At 37.0% G+C, this 23,423-nt stretch overlaps 1 protein-coding gene across 50 annotated transcripts; it reads left to right on the top strand.

Annotated features, from left to right (window-relative positions):
- The first annotated feature begins 116 nt into the window (after positions 1-116).
- LOC127857070 (nascent polypeptide-associated complex subunit alpha, muscle-specific form-like) lies at positions 117-20,417 on the top strand. Of its 50 annotated transcripts, none has more exons than XM_052393394.1 (27): positions 120-307; positions 1,699-1,803; positions 2,044-2,125; positions 2,412-2,588; positions 2,935-3,723; positions 3,859-3,903; positions 3,994-4,038; positions 4,084-4,356; positions 4,627-4,669; positions 6,524-7,976; positions 8,149-8,314; positions 8,496-8,651; positions 8,840-9,229; positions 10,360-10,445; positions 10,653-10,772; positions 11,116-11,309; positions 14,155-14,292; positions 14,434-14,631; positions 15,069-15,281; positions 15,480-15,683; positions 15,854-16,012; positions 16,254-16,412; positions 16,661-16,744; positions 16,988-17,095; positions 18,017-18,160; positions 18,382-18,486; positions 18,921-20,417. In XM_052393394.1, the coding sequence occupies exons 2-27, from the start codon at positions 1,715-1,717 to the stop codon at positions 19,040-19,042; spliced, it is 5,742 nt and encodes a 1,913-aa protein (XP_052249354.1). In that variant the 5' UTR covers positions 120-307; positions 1,699-1,714; the 3' UTR covers positions 19,043-20,417. The 50 variants fall into 50 exon arrangements, with proteins under 50 accessions (XP_052249310.1, XP_052249312.1, XP_052249326.1 ...); XM_052393386.1 differs by having other exon boundaries at positions 2,935-3,768; XM_052393366.1 differs by having other exon boundaries at positions 118-307; positions 2,935-3,903; positions 3,949-4,038.
- Positions 20,418-23,423: the final 3,006 nt, after the last annotated feature.

Genomic DNA, 23,423 nt, shown 5'->3' with positions numbered 1-23,423 from the left:
GAAACTATCGGAACGAAATTTGAACATACGCTCTTGGTACGGTTGATTATTCTTACGCATAACGTAATTTATAAATAATTATTAGAATAGACAATAATTAAAAAGAGATATTTAAGAGAAGAGCACTAACATTAATGAATAGTTGTCATCACTTCTGTTACTTTAGATCAACCAATTCACGTAAGGGGTTTTAATTAAGTTAACAGATTACATGGAGCTCTATTGTTGAGCGCATGAATAACCCGTTTAACTCACGCGCGGAATCTAAACTCGAGCGAGGAAAGAAGATAAAGTTAATATGAAGATTGTAAGTTATGGCTTGGTTTTCTCAATTTTATGAGTTGTATTTGTTGTTTGTAGGTTACATTACCATATAACTTACAATAATGCTCAAAATATTTAATTTATGCGTGTGTTTCATTGTAATTTAAAAACGGAAAAGCTTTTCGCCTTTTGTTTGTGTTAGTTCGTTATTGTTTATTGATTCTAAGAACGAAGCAAGGGCACGTCCATAAACCTTATTTAATTGAGCGTAAAATAGGAAACCATATACAACGTTTAACCTGTAAAGTAAAGACTTACGACTCGTATTTTGCACAGTAGGTAGTTTAAACATAATTAGTCCACAATATTAAAACGGACGACGCAGTTTTGACCCAGGGGTCAGATCAAAATTCCAAATAGTGTACTGTCGCACATATGCTCATAGCTAACAAATGTTTAAGTTTCAAGGTTCTAGTGCTAAGAGTGAAGGAGATGATAGTGGACAGGACAGATGGCGGAGATGGACAAAATCACCCTGCTCCAATTCGGAGCGTGGGGATAATCACAGGAGTTTGAAATTCTATCCATAAAGCTAATCTAATGGCTAAATAAAAAATACACCTATATAGTATAAAGACTACAGGAATAAATCCACGCTTTGTCGATAGTTGTTTACAACTACGTACCGGTAGAGTGCAATCTAGCCTAAAAAACAACAACACGCAATGGATCCAACAATGAGCGGAAATTGTTGAACAATTGTGAATTTAGAGGAAGGTAGTTCACGGTAAGCAGTGTTCCTAGTTTCTTTCGCCGGCCTTTTGATTATTATACCATGGGTCGATGTAGGGTACCCTGTTTTTCCAGTAATTTCCCTTGTTTACTGGAAAATGGCAGGTCTGAGGTCTGCTGCGTTTCATTCCTGTAGTCTTTATAGTATATAGGGGTATATTTTTTTTTAGCCATAAGATTAGCATTATGGATAGATTTTCAAACTCCTGTGGGATAATAATAGTTATGCACAATTTTTATGCCCCAGGTAGGGTGGCATATAGCAGTCGCACAGCCACTGTTAGTCACACTTTTGCGTTTAGGTTTCGAAAGATGCTCATGACTTCTATGTCCCTTCATATGTAACTTTAATATTTGGTATGCATGTGTATATGGACAATACGCACACACATTTTAACCACTTTGACCTTGAAATTAGGGTCAGCGTTCAGGTTTTGAATAATGCCCATAACTTCTATCAAAGCGTTTTTTGGGGGCATATGTTATCCTATGGAGACAGCTTTTGTTTGTTGCATTTTCAAAAACTGACCAGGATCACACATTCTTGAAAATGTTGGCGATAACCCACTGAAAATTTATACCAAATATTGATGAAAGCCCACTGAAAATGTATATCGGTGCATTTGAAAAAACGTGTTTCAGGACAACTAGGGAAGTAATGCTGTACGCTAACATCGTTGTCATCAAAAGAAATGGTTCGGATGGAGCTTCATTTCCTCTGACCTCAACATCTTGTTTGTTTGGAAGGTAAGGAAAGAGGTTTGCAGTTACAATAATCATTTTTAAACTATTAATATTGCTGTCGTCCTTTATAAGGAAATAAGCAGTTATACTGCCACTATAAATCCCCTAGTTGATAAACAGTAAAATGCCTTAGTTCAAGTATTCCAAAAATGTTAAAAAGATGGCCTGACAATTTTAACAAAGGTACACTTAAGTGTTTTTTTCTCATTAATAATGACATTTTATGATTCATTACCATTTCAGGAACCACGATTGTGATATTAGAATTCAGTTACCACAAGTTGGACTTGAACATTGTCGTTTGGAGGTTAATGAAAATAAGGAGGTGAGTTTGTAATATAGCTTAAAAAACATATATCAGCATTAAAACCATTAATTGTAAAATGTAATAACTACTTTGTAATTTTTTTTCCATGTTTTAGTAATGCTTGCATTATTTTTTCAAAGGTTGTTGTGTTTAATGTTTAATCCGATAATATTAAGCCCCTTTTGTTGGGGAAAGTAGTGGGGAAATGACAGTGGATAAAAATATTGACAAGGGAACTGCAAACTGCATTTGGCAATGTTGAAAAACAATTAAGAACACCCCATCCAATATGTATTCTTTTCAGGTTTTTCTGGTAAACTTGAATAAAGGTCACCAGGTGGAAGTAAACGGAAAGCCAATTCAGGATTCTGTTCAACTGAATCACAAAGACGTGTTCTCCATCATCGATAGGTTATTTCGTCTTGAATTTCCTACACTATCACCTCAGAAGATGCTGAAGACCCCATCATCCACCCCAAAGGTACTCAATTGTTATTAATCCCTTTTTAAAGGAATATTGGAGTAACATTTGTTACAACCAAAAAATAAATAATTATACTAATTTATAAAATTTAGTTAGATTTTTGCTATGTTGAGGACTTCATTCTTCTTTACAAGAGGCCTTATGAAGGCTCTTTCCTGAAGAGAATTTATTAAAATATGAAATGGCTATGTGATTTTCCCATATGAGTAAAAGCTGATTTGTCAAATTGGTCATCAGTAAAAAATTTGTGCTGTAAAATGGTATCTCGGCTCTTAAAGTTTTGAATTATTTCAATATTGACAATAATTGAAAATCATTGAATGCTGTTGTCTTCTTTTTTAAGGCCACGTCAAAAACCCCTGGAAAATCGCCTGCAATCTCCCGCAAGCAGTCCCCCTCACCAGGACGCCATGCCACCCCTTTAGCCGGTCACCAGCCAAGAGGAAGAACACCAAAACCTTCACCAAAGTCCATACTAGTTGCCCAGAATACTCCAGTGTCTGTTAAAACCACACCTATTGCAAGACCGGGTTCAACTCCATCTTCTGTTAAATCTGTTTCTAAAACCAAGCTCACTCCAAGGGCTTTGTCAACTCCAGTTGTTGACATGAGCCAACCCGGTTCTTCAAAGAAGCCTTTTACATCTAAGACAAATTCAATGAATATTTTGGCGAATCCAATAGTGGAGGCTGTAAAACAATCTACACATAGCGTTCCAAGTCCTAAGGTTGCAACACCCAAACAAGCTACTCCTAAGCCAGCAAGCGCAAAGGTAGCCACTCCTAAGCCAGCAACTCCAACGGTGGCAAGTCCGAAGGTATCTACCCCTAAGCCAGCAAACCCAAGGGTGGCAAGTCCAAAGGTTGCCACTCCTAAGCCAGCAACACCTAGGGCCGAAAGTCCTAGGGTAGCCACTCCTAAACCAGCAACACCTAGAGCTGCAAGTCCAAAGGTAGCCACTCCTAAACCAGCAACACCTAGGGCCCAAAGTCCAAAGGTAGCCACTCCTAAACCAGCAACATCTAGGGCCGCAAGTCCAAAGGTAGCCACTCCTAAACCAGCAACACCTAGGGCCGCAAGTCCTAAGGTAGCCACTCCTAAACCAGCAACACCTAGGGCAGCAAGTCCAAAGGTTGCCACTCCTAAGCCAGCAACACCTAGGGCAGAAAGTCCAAAGGTAGCCACTCCTAAGCCAGCAACACCTAGGGCAGAAAGTCCAAAGGTAGCCACTCCTAAACCAGCAACACCTAGGGCCGCGAGTCCAAAGGTAGCCACTCCTAAACCAGCAACACCTAGGGCCGCGAGTCCAAAGGTAGCCACTCCTAAACCAGCAACATCTAGGGCCGCAAGTCCAAAGGTAGCCACTCCTAAACCAGCAACACCTGGGGCCGCAAGTCCAAAGGTAGCCACTCCTAAACCAGCAACACCTAGGGCAGCAAGTCCAAAGGTTGCCACTCCTAAGCCAGCAACACCTAGGGCAGAAAGTCCAAAGGTAGCCACTCCTAAACCAGCAACATACAGGGCCGCGAGTCCAAAAGTAGCCACTCCTAAGCCAGCAACACCTAAGGCAGCAAGTCCAAAGGTAGCCACTCCTGATCCAGCCACCCCAAAACCAGCAAGTACAAATGTGGCTTCTCCGAAACCAGCAACACCCAGGGCGGCGAGTCCAAAGGTTGCCACTCCTAAACCTGCAACACCTAAGGCAGCAAGTCCAAAGAAGACACCTAAATCCACAACACCATTGGCGTGGACAACTACTCCAAAGGTAGATTTTTTTAACTCTTTACAGGTTGCTTATGTTTGATGACATTTCTGGTTGTTTTCTGGGAGGTGCTTAAATCCCCTTGTTAAATATTCAAGAACACAGCTACATTTTGAATCTAATGTACAAATAAACTTTAAACCCCCCTACTTAAAAAAATTATCCATCTGCAATAAAGCTGGATGAAACCGCTGAATGTTTTGCAATTGTATTTCAATTATTGTCCTCCTGTAAACCCTTTAAATGCATGGTCGAATCATCTTCTATTTTTAGGTCATCTTTGATACAAATAACAGTGCTGGCAAGAAAACTAAAGGTAGGTTTTTCTTTGCAATCTATCCTATTTCCTGAAAATATGTCTTCTAGTGTTTTATCCAGGCCGTTTTAGCGTGGCGCAGCGCCACGCCGCTTTTTTGAAGCGCCTCGCTGCCCCTTTCAAAGCAAATCAGCGCCACGCTGCCCTTTCAAAGGCCGCCGCCCTGTTTTCCGCTGTGCGCGACCTTATTGATAACATCTTAATTGCCTCTTAACCAAGCTATTATCAGCGAAGATTCGCGCGGTTGTGAATTCATCATGCGTGAATAACCATGTGTCAATATCAATCGATAATTTCAGTGGCTTTGTAACACTACCCGAGTGCGCAGTTACTTAGGAGACTTGATGAAAAACTTGATGTTATTCACGTGGAAATTGTGCATTTCATGCGTAATTCAGTTATATCAAAACATTTATTTTTACGCGTAATTAAATTTAAAAAAAAATTTGTATCTGTAAAATATTGATTTGATTTCAATTTAATGCAAAACAGTTTTAAGTTAATAAAATTTAATTAACAGGGCTTGCACTAAGCGGCGTACGGCCGTATATTACGCCCGATAATTGTTTCCATACGCCGATTACAAAGCCTCATGACGTCCACTGTACTTCCTGAAAATTGGCCATACGCCGAAAATAGCAACCCGTGACTTATTAAAGCTGTCGATTAAAATAACGCTCCGCCTCCTATCCAATACAATTGGCGCAGGCTCATATTAAAGCTGTCGATTAAAATAACGCTCCGCCTCCTATCCAATACAATTGGCGCAGGCTCACAGTAGATGTGTGTTGATGAATTGTAACAGGCGACAATCTTAACACGTTTGCTGTTCACGGTTAAGCAGAGCGCGCTTAATTGGAGCACGTGCTTGTTTATTGTCACGATGTTTTGATTACAATAACGTGTGAATGTCGGCAAAGAAGTTGATACCCCGTCTTGGACCCTGTTTGGCCAAAAGTTGTTAATTGTTGTAACAGTAGTAACCTGCACCATTGGTTCAATTAAGAACATTATGACCCGTTTGTAACTTATCAAAATATGTTAATTGGCAAACACAGATATGAATTTTACAAAAATATTGAACTTGTACCACTTCTCATTCGTGTTTAGAATGTCGCAACGTACGCTTTCCGATTTTGGCATTCCACTTTCGACGAAACGTAAATTAGAAATTGATGCAAATTGCTTTGTAAGCAAAACAAGTTTATATCGGAGACCAATTAACGTGTATTTAATTAATTGACAATGTACAAAAGACAGTACGGCGCCGTTCCTAGTTACACTTTTTGCGAAATAAAATGTACACAATACAACACGTGGTCATGAAAGTTCAAAGTGAAAACAATACCCGTTTACAATTTTATGTGGCAACACTTTAATTTTAGTACATGCATATTTCACCATGTCATTTATTAAATAAAAATAAAATAATTAAGTTATTTGAAAGCCCAGTTGTCATATAAAGGATCCTCGACTTGAGTGCTGACAGGGAAGCCAGTTGTATATCATGTATATCCTATGGTGTTTAAACTTGTTTTTTGTTACTACATGAAAATATAAAACACATAATAAAATATACATTCTGGATTTTGTTGGTTTAATTATTCAACAATAAATCTCAAAACTATACATACAATGTTTGTGTGTAACAAAGCTTGTTATTAAGTCACTATACAGATATATTTGTGCCCTTTTTATGGATGTCGCGCGCTTAAGTGCCCTTTTTTGAAATTTTGCACCACGCCCCTTTTCCTTCCTGTATAAAACACTATCTTCTCTTCTATGTACCTGCATCTATTTAATTTATGACTGTAAATGATGTATGGTTTAAGTGGTATCATTTCATGTTATCAGACACACCCAAGGCCAAGAATCCTGTCACCCCAAAAAGCAGTAGTAAAAAGAGGCCAGCAGATGACCAAGGCAGTGCTGTTGCACCATCAGCTAAGCGAAAACGCGTGTCATTTGGTCCAAAACTGAGCCCAGAGTTGTTTGTTAAAAAGCTGCCCCCCTCAACCCCTGTGCGCCGTGGGGCTCTGCCCCCCAGGGTTGTCGAATTGCCAAAACCTTCATCATCACCTTTGCTGAAAAGACGCTCACTTGCTGCACCGCAGAAGTCGCCTATCCGGGAGGAATCACCTGCAAAGAAGTCTTCTCCAAAAAGTGCAAAGAAGACTTTGGCAACTGTTCCTGGTACTCCGGATGCTCCATCCACCTCAGTTTCTACAGCTCCTGCAGAGAAATCACCCAAGGGACGATCACCTTCACCCAAGAAACCAGCTGGAAGGAGTCGATCTGTTTCTCCTGCTAAGAAGAGCCAGTCTCCATCTTCCAAGGGCAGAAGATCCACCCCGCTTGCAGCTGTATCTAAATCTGATACTCCAGTAGCTGTTGTTGCCCCTTTGCCATCTACACCTACTACAAAGGAGCAATCCCCTAAGAAATCTCCCAAAAATACAACTCCCAGCCAGCAGAGAAGTCGCTCCGTCTCTCCGAGTAAGAGATCTCCTAAAAGTTCGAGCCCTAGAAGTCATTCAGCTTCACCAGCCCAGTCTCCTAAGAGTTCTAAGAAGACACAGCTTCACCAAGCAGTTGTTAATCCCGTTGCTGAGGTTGCAAGACCACCTTCACCAAGAAAGTCTACATCACCCTTCAAGAAGGCTTCCTCAGAGACCCCTAAATCTCAGCCCAAGCTGTCATCACCTAAAACTTTGCCATCGAAAGCTTCATCAAAAGCAGCTTCACCTAAGCGTGCAAGGTCTCTGTCATCTTCAACAAAATCTACACCAAAGTCTGGACGCAAATCATCCCCAGTCAAATCAGCTAAAAAGTTGGCTAAGAAGAGTTCTAGAAAGTCTGCTGGTGATGCCAATCTGAAGGGCTTGAAAAGACTAATGAAGACACCCAAAAACAAAACTAATAACAATATAAATGAGAGTTTTACTGGTTTAGCGGATATGTTGCTGCAAAGCACACCAATCATTTCAACACCAGCATCTGCTAGGTCAAAGGCAAGACCTGCTTCACCAGTGAATACAGTTGTTGAATCTGCTGCAGTTCCAGCTGTTGAATCTGCTTCAGTTCTTAAAGCAGTAAAGACCCCCAAATCCATCAAGAAATCAACACCCAAGTCAGCCACACTTAAGTCAATAAAAAAGACCCCAAGAATGGAAAAGAATCTTAAGCGCAAGAGGTCTTCCCCAGGCATGATCGTGACTGTTGCAGTAAAGAGAATGAAAATTGGTTCTCCTACCCCAACAAAGACGCTATCCCCTCCAGTGTCACTCAAGAAAGCAGTCGCTTTGAGGTAAGACTTACCTTTATTTATTATTTTCCCTTGCTCTTAAATTTGTTTTTGAATGTTTGACATGCAGAAATATTTGGATGTGTCATAAAAAGTGATGTGATAATGTTAAATAAAATGATTAAAAAAAATTGACATGTTTGATTTTTAATTAAGTTTATAAATTTACTTTAAGGGCTATCCATGGTAAGAAAGCCACACCTAAACTCCCAAAGAAGACATGGGCTGATATTGTGAAAAAGCCTGCAGCAGTTAAAACTACTCCCCCAAAACAACAGCAGTCTGGACCTTTGGTGACAGCAGAAGGGAAAAATAGAACACCCCCAACTGTTGTTCGAAAGGTAACTTAATATTGCTTTCTTTTAGAATCTCTTATTTTAGTTATTTTGATATTGTTGTAGAAGGAAATCAGAACACCAATGCTAGTTATTTGAAAGGTAATTGTTGAGATATTGGGTTTTTAGTCAAATTGAAGTGCTTTGCATATAAATTGCATAACAGTTGTTTGTCTTTCATTTTCAGGCTTTTCCTAAAACGCCCAGAACCAAAGCTGCCTTGCTGGCTCCTTCGACTGGTCATATTGAGTCCCCAGTCACTATTATCATTGGTAAGAAGAATCGCCTGGTGTCCAAGACCCCTCTTCGATTGCCAAAGAAGGGAAGAAAGAGTATGATTAAGGTCTGTACAATGATATTTTACTCTGTTTAAAAGAACACCTTTTTTTAACTTTTAAATTCATAAAAGTTTGCTGTTTTACGTGTTGTTATTTCCGCCATGAAAATGTCTCCACACCATTCCTTTTTTAGCATAATAATGTTTGAGCAGTTCATTTCAAGCCAATGGGAAATTCTTGTTGATTTTTTCAGAAGGACAAGAAGAAGTCAATGGGCAGGATGAGTCTTGGTGGTGTTGCAGATCTTTTCACAACTCCACCTCAGAAGTCGCCAGTGTCTTCCCTCTCCACGCCAGCATCCAATGTTGGTACGCCTGACTCAGTGCTGTACGCAGATATACCAGACACTCCTAATGGCCCTGGTGAAATGTTTGTGTCTCCTCTGTCAGTTGGCAAGAAGTCAGCCAGGAAAAGTGTGAACTTGGTTGGAGTGAAAGAGCTCTTTAAGGGAAAGACTCCAGCGAAATCACCTTCAACCCCATCTGGCTTGAAGAGAATGCTTGCCTCCCCCAAGCCAACAGCAAGTCCGGCTAGTCCATCAGGGGTAGCAAGGTTGTTTGCCACACCTGTGAGCAAACCTAAGGTATTTATCTTGTTCTCCATATATTGTAAATTGCATTTCATTTTGTACATCAATTATCAGGGGGTTTTTTACTAAGAAAGTGACGCCAATATTCGGCGTCTTCCCCTACCAAAATTTTTCCCCTAAAAATACCATTTCCCCTCAAAAAATATAACTTTTCACCAAAATATAATATTTTACCCTCAAAGAAATGATTTTTTTCTTTTGGGAAGTCGACACTTATCCAATTTGTACCACGTACAACGATCTCGCTCTCTCTCTCCCGACGAACACTCAAATCTGGGAATCCCAGTGATTCTATATATAGCTCTTAAATTACGTCATGGAAACCGGGCAACTAATGGTATTAATCATGTGACTATTTTACTGGATTCCGGTCTTGCGAGAGAAGGGTGTTTCGTCAATTAATTACCGGAAACCAGTCGAATTTTCATCCGGGTTATGTGAAAGCCAAAATATAAACGTTAAAACAGAAAAGTCTCACAATTGGCGTTCATACACGAACAAAATAAAACGTTCGGACTCGGAAAATATTAATTGCGTTGACGCAATTTTTAAGAATTACTCATCGAAAACCATTGAAACCCAGCAGGATTCGGAGGTACATGTAATCAACATCGATTAATACTGTCGGATTATTGTGAAAGTGAAAGTAGACAATCGGCAGCTGCCGCACCTTTCCCTTCCAATACTGTAGCAGATCTAGATCGTCAACCCATTCATCATGAAATTGAAATCACAATATTGACATCGTTCCCCGGCCCCAGTTGAAAACATTTCCCATTATAAGATCTACACCTGCAACTTTATTTAGGACTTTGACTTTAATATCATACTTGTTCATGTGTTTAAGAACAAAAAGGTCAGAGACATGCCTCTTTTTCTAAAAAAAAAACCTGAAGTCTGTAGGTGAGTTATGGAAATTGAAATGAACAGTTTTTATTTTTTTCCCCAAATATTTCTCTTTCGCGCTCGATTTTCCCCTTTTAACCAGCGCCCAGCGTCTTCCCCTTTTTCTAAAATTATGCCCTTTCTCAACCTACAACTCCCGATTTGGTTTGTTTACATGTACATATGACTGAACTTAATTTAAAAGATGTGTATGAAGTTTACACAAATGTTTATTTCAGGCCTCTCCTGCCAAATCGTCAAGCAAGAAGTTGACTGCAAGGAAGGCTGTGACAAATCCTAAAACAGTGTCACCTCTCTCAGCTAGGTCAGTTATGTTTGGGAAGTTTCATCTTTGAAAATGTTTTTTTTATGATTCGAATAATGATGTAACCTGTATTTGTTTTAGATACACATTGATTATTATAATAGAGTCTTCTTCAAACGCCATTGTTGTTTAAATACATTACATTTGTTATTTAAGAATAAAATCATTCTTGATTGCATGAATAGTAAATGTGCCTGTTTCTTGTAGAGGTAAGAAGCGTGCTTTGTCCCCGGCTGATTTTCCACTCAGTAAGAAGCCGAAGCTATCCGGAGATGTGAGAGCTGCTGTTGTCGAGTCTCCTGTACCAGCTACACCCAAACCAGCAAGGTAATTCTTCTTATGAATGTTCCTCATGAACTGAAGATTAGTGGTGACTAGCATAATTTAGACCTATTTCTTATAATAATGCTTGCCCTTTTCATGGATATTCATAATGTGTGTTGCCTTCATCTATAAGTAGAATGTGGTGAAGTTAATAGAGAATGTTATAACATTAAAGGCTTGCATGTTATTCAAACAGATTCATAAGTGTCACGAATATTTTATCTTTTGCTCTTCAAGTATTTGAACAAAGTTAACTACTTCATTTGTACATGTTAGCTTGAAGATGATTTCTCCAGAAGTAAGTTTGTTACGATATTGAATGAAAAGATTAAAATGTACTTGACAGGGGAACACGGAATGGTGGGCTTAAAAAGCTGAAGACTCCAGTCAAGACGCTGAAACGTACTCCTAAATCCAAGGCAGTGGTTAAGGAAGTGAAATCAGCCTCCCCAGCCAAAAAGGGCCGATCTACAAGGGCTGGACTTAAGGCAGACACTCCAGCGAAATCTGCCACACAAGTGAAAGAGGCTGCTGTCACAGGTGAGGCATAATTATCAGCAAAAGATTTTGAATTTTTTTAAGGGGTTTATCAAATTTGTAAATTTGTAAGGAAATATTAGGGAAAGAATTGAAAATCTAAATTCACAAAAGATATTGGGTGCTGCCTTAAAGAGGGCACGGTGGAAACAGTCTGTCTGTCACCAGTCTGGTTACATTTTGAAATAAATTTCTTAATCCAAGGAATGCTTTATTTTAAGTTTGTTTTGGTCCCCTACCGGTTTGCGCCGTATGAGTCTTGTCTTTCACACTTCTGGATCCTATGATAACTTTAAAAGTTCTTAATATCTTTTCAGGGCTAGCGCTGGTCCAAAATTTCTTTGAGCCAACCAGATTTCGTTTTTCGGCGCGCGAAAAGTGGTTTTAAAATAATAATATATACTATCAACTTGTTCATATTTCTTTTTATGACAGCAAGAGCATATCACATATAATATAACATGCAGTTTTCAATATAGAAGTAATTATTATGGTACTTTTCAAAGTACAAACATAAGTTAATCTGTACATGTACACTTAACAGTGGAGTAAGTTGTCCCAAATTTGAAATCCTGATAATAAGGCCGGGGGGTCTTAGAACCAGGAACCCAACAGGAATAAAGGGCAAAGCCCCCCACCCCACCCAGAGACTTACAAATTGTTCTTTGTGATAGTCTTTCCAATTGCAATTTCAAGTGATTACAATTCGAATTAATATAAACCATATCGTCTGTATTACCGCATGTGTATTCGGCATTCTATTTCTTCTATAAAGAACTCCGAAAATAAATTTAAATCAGCGAAAAATAATGTATCTAAAAACGACAGTCCGAAAAATTGTACGCGTTCTGCACTTGAAATAAAATTTGCATATCGTTTGATTGCAGAAAATGAAAATTGGTAGCCCAGCAAATACGTAATAAATAGACCATTTGGTTGACATTTTTCTTCACAATAGCATGTGAGTAAAACAACTTAATAATCACCTTTTATTTCAAACGATAACGACGATAATCGTCAGAAAGGTGTAACATCATCAACATAGAACTAATTATTTAATGATCATCCTTTAATTCAGATCGATAGTCGGTAGACATGTCAAAAGTGATCAGCTGAGAAATTATTTATTATTGCTCTTGTCATTTGTTTATCTTTAAATACGACGTTTGCCATGGGCCAATAAATTGTAGGCAGACGACAATATCAACTGTGTATTCCAAGTGTCTACGCATGATTGATCCAATATTATGCGTGAGCGAACTCAATAATGATTGGCCAGCTACCACGTGCGCTTCAATAACAATAAGGTCAAGCGATGTCTCATGTTCTGGTGAAGAACGGTTTTCGTTTATTGTTCAATTTGCGAACACTTTTAATGAAACAAAGAGAAAACTATAGAAAACCAGCCTGGATTTAATTGGCGGATAATTTCAATGAAGATTTGAGATGAGATGAGATTTTAGCATTTTCGCAAATCAGAATTTTCTTGAGCCAATTTCTCAATATTTTCGCAAATGGCTCAAATGGCGAACGACAGCCCGAGCCCTGCTTTTCATGAAACTTGCAACATGGATAGATGGCAATATGATCATTATGCACGTCATTTCATTTTTGTTCCTACCTCAAAAATTGTGGTTACTATGGCAACCAACAAATAATTATGCTAAAAATGATGGAATTTCTGACAATGGAGGAGCCGGTAGGGGACCATATTGCTTGACAATAGCCTTGTTTTGCATAGTCTTTCAATTTTCCACGGAGTTTTGGCCAAAAACAATAAAACTTGTAACAATTTGTATGTCCCCCACTATAGTAAAGGGGGACATATGGTTTTTGCCCTGTCTGTTGGTTGGTTGGTCTGTTGGTTTGCGCCGACTTTAACATTTGCAATAACTTTTGCAAAATTGAAGATAGCAACTTGATATTTGGCATGCATATGTACCTGCACATTTTGAGTGGTGAAAGGTCAAGGTCATCCTTCAAGGTCAAAGGTCAAATATATGGGTCAAAATCGCTCATTTAATGTACACTTTTGCAATATTTGTATATTCAAGATAGCAACTTGATATTTGGCATGTATGTGCATCTCATGGAGCTCCACATTTTGAGTGGTGAAAGGTCAAGATCAAGGTCAGAGGTCAAATATATGTGGCCAAAATCGCTCATTTTATGAATACTTTTGCACTATTGAAGATAGCAACTTGATATTTGGCATGCATGTGTATCTCATGGAGCTGCACATTTTGAGTGGTGAAAGGTCAAGGTCATCCTTCAAAGTCAGAGGTCAAATATATGTGGCCCAAATCGCTTATTTTATGAATACTTTTTGCAATGTTGAAGATAGCAACTTGATATTTGGCATGCATGTGTAACTTATGGAGTTGCACATTTTGAGTGGTGAAAGGTCAAGGTCATCCTTTAAGGTCAGAGGTCAAATATATGTGGCCCAAATCGCTTATTTTATGAATACTTTTGCAATATTGAAAATAGCAACTTGATATTTGGCATGCATGTGCATCTCGTGGTGCTGCACATTTTGAGTGGTGAAAGTTCAAGGTCATCCTTCAAGGTCAAATATATTGGTCAAAATTGCTCATGTAATGTCACTTCTGCAATATTGAAGCTAGCAATTTTATATTTGACATGCATGTGTATCTTATGTAGCTGCACATTTTGAGTGGTGAAGGGTCAAGGTCAAACGTCATATATGGGGACATAGTGTTTCACAAACACATCTTGTTCTTTTTTTTGTTTGCTAAATGGGCAATTAAGGGGAAGCAATAAGTGATTGATGCTAAACCCACAATTTTTTGTTCTTGCTTGTTACTAATATATTTGTTAACTTTAGTTGAAGCCAGTCCAGCAAAGAAAGGAAGGCGAGGGAAGCCAGCAACTCCAGCCAAGAAAACTCCAGTCAAGAAGGCAGCTGCAGCTGAAAAGGCATCTGTGGTAGTTGTAGATGTACCGACTCCAGTAGAAGAGAAAGGTGTGTAGCATCTGGGGTTGTATTAACTAGAATAAAAAAGGAATAAAATGACAGGAGTCTAAGAATGGATATTCAAATCAATAGATAAATTTCAAATGCAGTTTTCATTAAGTGGGATATAAACTTATGTTATAATTGTAGTTGCAGCCAGTCCTGCAAAGAAAGGAAGGGCTACAAGGCGAGGAAAGCCAGCTTCTCCAGCTAAGAAAACACCAGTAAAGAAGACACCAGTTAAGAAAACACCAGTAAAGAAGACAGCTGTAGCTAAGAAGACACCAGAAGCCATATCAGCACCTGCAACAGAAGTTAGTGTACCAGCACCTGTACAAGAAGAGAAAGGTTTAACAGATTTTCTGATTCATAGAATGTTCCAAGGAATTGAGATATTGACTCCTTTTGCTTGAGAGTTGGTCCACTCAATGTTAACTTCTTGGCATTGGACTTTTCTTAAAACAACAAGATGATCTATTACAGATTTATTAAAAAATTTAAACTGACAAAGCATGATAGTAACTGTTTATTACATGACATTGAGAATCTTCTTCCATAGATCAATGTCATGTTATTACACATTTATACTTGTCCTGCCAATCTTGAGTTGCCACCCCAGTGCATGGTTGTAATGATTTTTAAATAGACAAAACAAATATAATCAACAACAGTCGAGAGTGCTTGGGTTGGGCATTAAAAAATTGCAACTGCGTGTGCAAGAGGTATGTTTATCAAGTGAAAACAGTTTTCATCAAATGGGATATAAATGTGTATTATAATTGTAGTTGCAGCCAGTCCTGTAAAGAAAGGAAGGGCTACAAGGCGAGGAAAGCCAGCTACTCCAGTTAAGAAAACACCAGTAAAGAAGACGCCAGTTAAGAAAACACCTGTAAAGAAGACGCCTGTTAAGAAGACAGCTGTAGCTAAGAAGGCACCAGAAGCCATATCGGCACCTGCACCAGAAGTTAATGTGCCAGCACCTGTACAAGAAGAAAAAGGTTAAACAGATTTGCTGCTTCTTACATTGTTATGAGGAATTTATTAATTGACCGGTGTTGCTTGAGAGTTCTCTCAGCTGTTTAAACTGAATAAGCATGATGGTAATGCCACTAAATGTGGATTACAGGAAGGGTTGAGTTTCTAATTCCATAGAGCAAATCCAGTCTTTAAACATGTACTCTTGTTTGACATTGCAGTTGCCACCCCAGTAATAGCCAAGCTCACAGGCGGTCGCCGTGCCAAGGTGGTTGTTAGTCCACTTAAGAAAAGCACAAAATCTGCCAAGAAATCCCCCACTCCTGCCAAGAGGGGTAGAGCTGCAACGGCTGCTGTCCCTTTACTGGAAACAGCTGCTGAACAAGTCACAACAGTGCAACAATCGGCACCAACTATGGAGAAAGGTGAAGGCTTGTTGTATATTTGAGATTAGAACAATGTTTTTTATTCTATGGAGGTTATTGTAGGATTTTAATAAAAGCACATACTGGTAGCCGATACTTATTCAAAGTATAGTTAATTGTTACCTAAAAATACTCTTAATTGAAATAAATTATAAAATAACAATTTTCAGTTTCTACCCCAGCTAAGGCGTCTCCAGTAAAGAAGGGCCGTTCAACACGCCGTGGTAAGGCTGCAAGTCCAGTCAAAAAGACCCCTGTCAAGAAGGCACAAGCAACAAAGGCTGCACCTAAACCTGTTACTCCTGTTGTGCAACAAGAAGCTATTAAAGGTTTGTAGTTAAAAGCAAAATATCAAGAACAAAACATGCTGTAAGTTTACATAGACCCAATATTTTTCCTGAAGTATCCAAAACCAATGTTAGGTGCAGATATGTCTATTCAACTAGATGTCTTTTTGCATTATTTTATATCTTGAAAGTTTTATGTGCTTTATTGCAGCTTCTTTTCAAGCGTGTTTTAACTGTTATTTTTGTGAAATTTAATGATAAAATCCACTTTTCAACTTTACAGTGAATTCCCCAGTTAAGTCCTCTCCAGTAAAGCAGGGCCGTACAACAAGACGAGGAAAGGCTGCAAGCCCAGTCAAGAAGACACCTGTCAAGAAGGGACAAGTAACAAAGGCTGCACCTAAAACTGCTACACCTGTTAAAGAACAAGAAGTTATTAAAGGTTTGTAGCTTTTACTAGAATAATTATGACATAAAATATATGTAGCTGGTTTGGGGGGTCACATCTCAGGACCTGACCTTTCCAGGACCTAGGAACCTGAAAAAAAATCTTTGGGATGGCCCTGATGTTCTTCTTTATAAGTTGAAATGGTTTTGTGTGGTTTTTAAACTAATTTTGACTAGCTTAACTGTTATATTTTAAACTTACCTTCACTGCCTAAACTTAACCTGTTTTGAATAATTTTTCAGTTGCTACCCCAGCCAAGGCCACCCCAGCCAAGAAGGGACGTGCAACAAGGGCTGCACCTAAGCCTGCTACTCTTGTTGTTGAAGGTATGATGAACTTTTAAAATCTGTATGCTTATTGTTTAAATGGTGTGAAAAACATGGATATCAAGAACATTATTATCCATTCATAACCTGACTGATTAAAACTGAGCATATATCAGATGACAAAATAAATTAATGCTTAATTTAACATTTCAGGTGTTACCAACTTTTATATTATACCGTTATACGATTTGCATTTTATTTGTAATTTAATAAATTCATTGTATAATCTGGTTTGCTCTCTAGCACCTACTGTAGAGAATACCAGCCAGAAACGGAAAGCAGAAGTTGTGGACACTGTTCCTGCTAAAAAGGGCAAAGCAGCATCTGCAGAAACTTTTGTGACAGCAACAGGTAGGAATTTCTCTGTATATTTGTAATTTTGTAGCCCCTAAAACAAAGTTTGAAAGGAGTAAATAGAAGACTGTTAGTTGGTCGGTTAGCATCATAAAATATTCTATCTAATTTAAGGGAGCAAATTACTGCATTTCTCTATTAGTTGAATTGGAACCTTAAAGGGATCTTTTCACGGTTTGGTAAATTGACAAAATTGAAAAAAGTTGTATCAGATTTGCAAATTTTCATTTTAGTTATGATATTTGTGAGGTAACAGTTTTACTGAACATTTACCATAGTCCAATATAGCCATTATATGTATCTTTTGACAATTTGAAAACCTAAAAATTATAAAGCGTTGCAATGCAAAACGATTGAATAATTTGGAGAGTTCTGTTGTTGTCATTTAAATTTACGAAATTACGAAGATTGCTTATATAAGGTATTAAATACTTAAATTGTGTATACCCGGCATAATAGCCGAGAGGGCTAATGGGTTTTTTCTTCAGACTAACTCCAGGACTCCTGGGGTCACTGGTTCGAGCCCTGGTACCGGCTACTTTTTTTTCCTTTTTTAAATTTTATTCTTGATTTTTTACTGGAGCTTTTAAGATGTTTACATTTATCAATATAAAGCATTTAATGACAAATTTCAAAATCTGTGAAAAGGCCCCTTTGTGTCTTAACCCTTAAGTTTAGATATTCAAGACATCTGTTGAAATGCTCAGTAATCCACATGTTCTTTAGTATTGTGCCCTTGAACCTTGCCTGCTAGCTTTGTTGGTAGAAGACTGAGCTATAAATCCCATATCAAGAGTTTGATATTTGGGTTCGACAGAAGATAGACCTAATGAAGACTACAAAATATTTTATCTAATTATATAATTCAGATGAAAATCAATCACGTTTCAACAATATTGATCGTGTTTTGTTTTGTAGAGCCTACTGTTGTGGTCTCTCCTGCAAAGAAGGGGCGAGCAGCGACAAGGCGTGGAAAGGCAGCTAGTCCTGCAAAAAAGGGGAGTTCTACAAAAATTGCCCCAGTAGTTGCAGCACTTGTGGCTGAACCAGAGCCTGTCATAGGTAAGGGATATAGATTAATTTTAAAAATCAGCTTTTAAATGAAATGATAAGGCCCATAAAGCTAATTTAATATTTTATCACCATAGTTTCTTAGAAATCTTAGCCCATGCAATGCAAATAAAGCAAGACCTGTCAAATGCATTTTTTTGGTAATGGAGGATAAACAGAATATATATTACAATATTTCCAAACACCAATACTTATTAACATTTTGTTCCCAGTGACCGTGGTAAAAGCAAAGCCAGGAAAGAGAAAGGCTGCTGAACCAGGGGTAGCAGCATCTCCGAAGAAAGTTAAAGCAGCACCTCAGCCATCTGTTAAAGCTGGTATGTAATGTGAATGAAAACTTGAATGTATCTTGTAGTGTTTAGCGTAAGCTTGGCAATGAAATCCTATTAGATAATTATACCCCCACAAACGAAGTTTAGGGGGGTATATAGGAGTGAGCTTGTCTTTCGGTCTGTCTGTCGGTCTGTAATAAGCGTCAGCTCTCTTATTCAAGTTGTTTTCATCCGACCTTCACCAAACTTGGTCAGATGTTGTATCTAGTTTACTTCTAATTGGTCAGACATTAAACATGTACATTGCTACTACTTGGTAATGGTTTGTGTGTTTTTATAGATTTGATGCTTAGATCATAAAGTGTGTTCATTAAGTTTTCTTCTGCAGAGTCTGCATCTTGTTTTTGTCACAATTCGAGTCAATACATATTTTCACATATTATTGTTTTGCCATGGGTTCATTCCTTTGTTATTTGTAGATTCGCCAGTGAAAGCCAAGCGTTCAACCAAAGGTAAAGAAGCTACCCCTAAAGTGAAGAAAGAGAAGCTGGCTGTCAAGAAAGCAACTCCTGCTAAACGCGTCACAAGGGCAAGAAGATAAAATGTTCATTCACAGTGTACAAAAGTGTAAAAAATCATATCTTTATTTTTACTTACCTGTACTTGTAACATTTTGTAAAGAAGTCAATGCATCAAAATTGTAGTTTTTAAGTGAGGGTTTTCAGATTTTGTTATTCTAAATAAACGCTAACAGTAACAGTTCACTTGGGAATTACTTGTACTTGAACCTTCTCTGAGCTGCTTTTCAACTGACAATATTAAATTGTTAGTGGTTTGGTAAAACAAATATATAAAAAAAATACTTGGGACTTTACCTTATTAAAATGTTACAGTGATTGCATGACTTCTGTATTTATATGCATGTATATAGAATGTATTTATTGTGTTTGCTCTGTGTCTATTTTCTATTAATTTTATGATTATTATTTGTTCAATTTATATGTGTATTTGGAATGTAAATTCAAACATTATCACTTGCTATGTCACTATGTGCCATTCAATGGATTCTGTAATTTGCTTAGGTTATGGCTAAATCAAATCTTACTGCAAAGTGTATGTTGGTAAAGGATAGATGTCCATATTTTAACTTATATATTTTAATGTTTACCAACTTATATTTTTTAATGTTTACCAACTTTCTTAACATAGTCCAGAGTTTGAAAATATTAATGTAAACTGATTTTTCTTCATATTGACAATTGATATCAGAATCACTTTTGATTGTTGCTTGTTGCACTTTGGAATGGAATTAGTGAAATAAATGAAGGATGTTTAGATATAATACACATATACTCACACTCTTACTAGAACTAATTGCACATACTGTATATTGAACAGGCGGGGTGTTGATCTCGATTTTTTTTAATTATGTCTTATGGAGTCATTTTAACATTAGTTTTAATATCTTGTCATATAACAGATTCTCATTTGTACATATTCTCATCTCATTATCATATGTATTATGGGGTCATTAAATTTTAAAATTCATGTCATGTGTATTTCATCGTCTTAAATCTGTATTTTATTGTTTTTAATAACACATATATGGAATTTAGTCTTGTATTTAGCTCTAGAAAGTTTTCTTGATTAGTTTTGTAATATGTTGTACTTGTGTCTGCCTTGTCCAAGAATAATTTATTCATAACTTCCTATATCATCATTTAAAAATATTTTCATTAAATTCATTATGATTCATTTGGTATGTAAATAACTAAGTGCAGTAAATTGTTTCTAAATTTAAAGTTGAATATTACATCTTAATGTTGTTTGAAACAATATTCATTAAAAAAAATGTTCAGCTTTTCTTTATTTAGAGATGTATTGAATGTAGAGGTGTTCTCTTAGATGTCATACATTTTGTATTATCTTCCGATATATTCATCAGGGCATCGAAATAAAATATTCCATAAAATGTTGCTGTTCTTTTTTATTTCTCACCAGCCGTGTTTTGTGAGGGATATTGTTTTGGTGTTGTCCGTCCGTCCGTCACTTTTGTGTCCGGAGCCATATCTTGGAAATGCTTTGGCGGATTTCATTGAAACTTGGTATGGATCAAATGGCATTCTAACCATCTGTTAATATCGAAGTTATGGCCCTTTGTATTTTGAAAAAAAAAAATGCTTTTAATATAAGCTTAGATGAAGCTTTATCTCCATTAACACATGAAACTTGCCATAGTTGATCTCAATCATCCGGGGTGCTTCACATTCAACACCCATAATCCTAGGGGCTAAGGTCAAGGTCACACATTGAGGTTTAAGGAAACAAATTTGATGAACTATTCATTATTTAGTGATTCCTTGACTATGCATCAATTGATTCTGTAATAACTGTCCACAATTGTTCTCCCATTATCTATCAGTGTCAAATAATATAAGATCCATGTTGCTAGGGTCATGGTCAGTCACATTTTGATTAAATATGCCTTATTTGGTAAGGATTCTCAAAATGTCCTGATGTGATTGTTCTCAATTAACGGGCAGTGCAAGACCTGTGTTTTTGACCAAAGTCAAGGTCACGCATTTATAGAAATATTTATTTAGCCATTATTTTACTATAAATCGGTGGATTCTGTAATAACTTTCCATAATTCTGCATCTTCCCTTGCTGTGTGTCATATCGATGATCACAATTCAAAATGCCGAATTTACAAAATGAAGTTTTCAGGGGACGTATTTTTGTTAAACATTTCTTGCACTAAATCAAATATTATTTTTAAAGTGTGTCATGATGGAGAATGTTCGTATGGTATTAATTTGATTAATTTATTATACCCCCACTAAACGAAGTTTAGGGGGGTATATAGGAGTCAATGTGCCTGTACCACGTAACTTTTTCGGCTTTGTGTGGGACAATCGGATGTCAACAAACCATCGCTTCAGGTACGTTTCTGATAATTTCTTCATTAATTCAAAACCATTTTCAAAAAAAAAAAGACGAGAGCCCGGTCATTGTCAAAATACACAACTGTGTTAAGTTTGCGCAAAATTAATTAAGTATTTTTCCAAAAAGTGCAACCGCGTGTTTGAACCACACAAAGTGAAAGGCTATGTGTGGTTTATTTGCTATTCAATCGACACAAACGTTCATTATAATATTGTTGAAGGTTTAAAAAATAGGGCGGACAATTGTAATTCTTCATAGAGAAGCTACATATATTGTATGTTTGCGCATAAACATCTGAATCGGAGTCTGTGTATAAAAATGCAATAATGCTATGTGTGGAGCACATGTTTGAAATGCTATGTGTGGTATGCAAGAATTTTCCCGTCAGTTCTGCATTTAATCTGAACACAGTTTTGTAAGAATCTAAAACATATACTTCAGGTTGTACTGAAAATATATCAAATTAACCAAATGTTACATGATGGAATGCTGAAGTAATAATGTTTAAACAATTTATGTCAAATTAAACATAAATTTTAAATAAAATACACTGCGTAATTGTTATCCAACCAATGGTCTTTTTTAACAAACACGTTGTGTTGATTAACTATAATATTTATTTTTTTGACTTATTGTCTTTAAATAAATATCATTATTGATATTTCTGCCTGATTATAAATTTCGGTCCTTTGTTATAAATGAATGACAAAGAAAGTAAAAGCACTTGCTTTAAAATGGGTTTTACTTCTGTTGTTTTTCAGACTTGACAAGGATTAGTCGAGGGATTTGTAAAGCTTTAAGGCGCGAAGTTTTGTTAGAATTAGATGAACACCATCAAACCACACGGAAGGTGTTTATGCGGCAAGTTAATGATCAAAACCACAGTGACAGAGACGGACCCAGCTTCATTCTGTGATGTTTACGGAAAGCTATTTCAACTAACATTGCAAACATACCATTTAATATGTATTTTGGCATAATCAAAACAAAGTGTATGTATTGATATTTGTGTATATTTATGTGTTTTGTATCTATGTTATTAATGAAATTGATAAGATGAATATAAAATCTGAGTATATATGTTAATAAACAATTGTTTCATAACAAATAACAATATAAATCCAAGATGATTGTTTGTGATCTATTAAGTTCATTTACCGGTAGTTTCCAATATCATCTCCATATGAATATCTTAAGTATATCAAACTAAACACTTCATTAATAATAACATTGCTTTATAACCAGCATGCACATGTTACAATAGAAATTAAAGCACCAAGTACATAAAGAAGTACATAAGTATTCGCAAAGTAACAAATCTTGCTATACAAACATATAAATGATCTAATTAACACGTAACAAATGATCATCGCAAAAAAGTCTTTGCTTTGGGGGTTTATTATATTAACAAGCATATTTAATTGTATTAATACTTCACGAACTCAATTTCAAATGAAATCTGAATAACTGAAAATAGTGTAAGATGTTTAATGAAAATACTCATTCGACCCGGTCATGAAAGGGGCTGCAAGAGCTTGTTACCACCGCACCAAGTAATAAACAATACATGTTGTTCAATTTGTTGAATTGTCAAATGTGTATTTAATGTTTACTTTGATTGTTTTCTTTCACTTCAATACTTGCACAATCTGGTAACAAAACAGTCTTTTAAAATTTTGAACATTAACTATATATGACAACTTTTCATTGATCAAGATATCAGTACGTTACGGTGGAACTAAGGTGACATCACCGCTCCAAAAAAAAGGCGGGAAAACACAAGTTATGTTTTCCCGTCGCCAAAAAAAATTAACTCGGGGAAACACAAAATAAGTCTGTTTTCAGGAGTTAATTGTTTTTTGGCGACGGGAAAACAAAAGTTCTGTTTTCACGTCTTTTTTTTTGGAGCGGAAACCACAAGTTCTGTTTTCCCGTCTCTTTTTTTTGAGACTTGAAAACACAATCGCTATATTGTGCGCACAAGATAATCGGCCAATCACAGACGCGGTTTATATGGAGGGAACATTTGAAAACGT

Source organism: Dreissena polymorpha, chromosome 14 (genome assembly GCF_020536995.1).
Source record: "Dreissena polymorpha isolate Duluth1 chromosome 14, UMN_Dpol_1.0, whole genome shotgun sequence".
NCBI lineage: Eukaryota > Metazoa > Mollusca > Bivalvia > Myida > Dreissenidae > Dreissena > Dreissena polymorpha.
The sequence above is the reverse complement of the archived record's forward strand: the minus strand, read 5'-3'. Positions and strand labels throughout refer to the sequence as shown.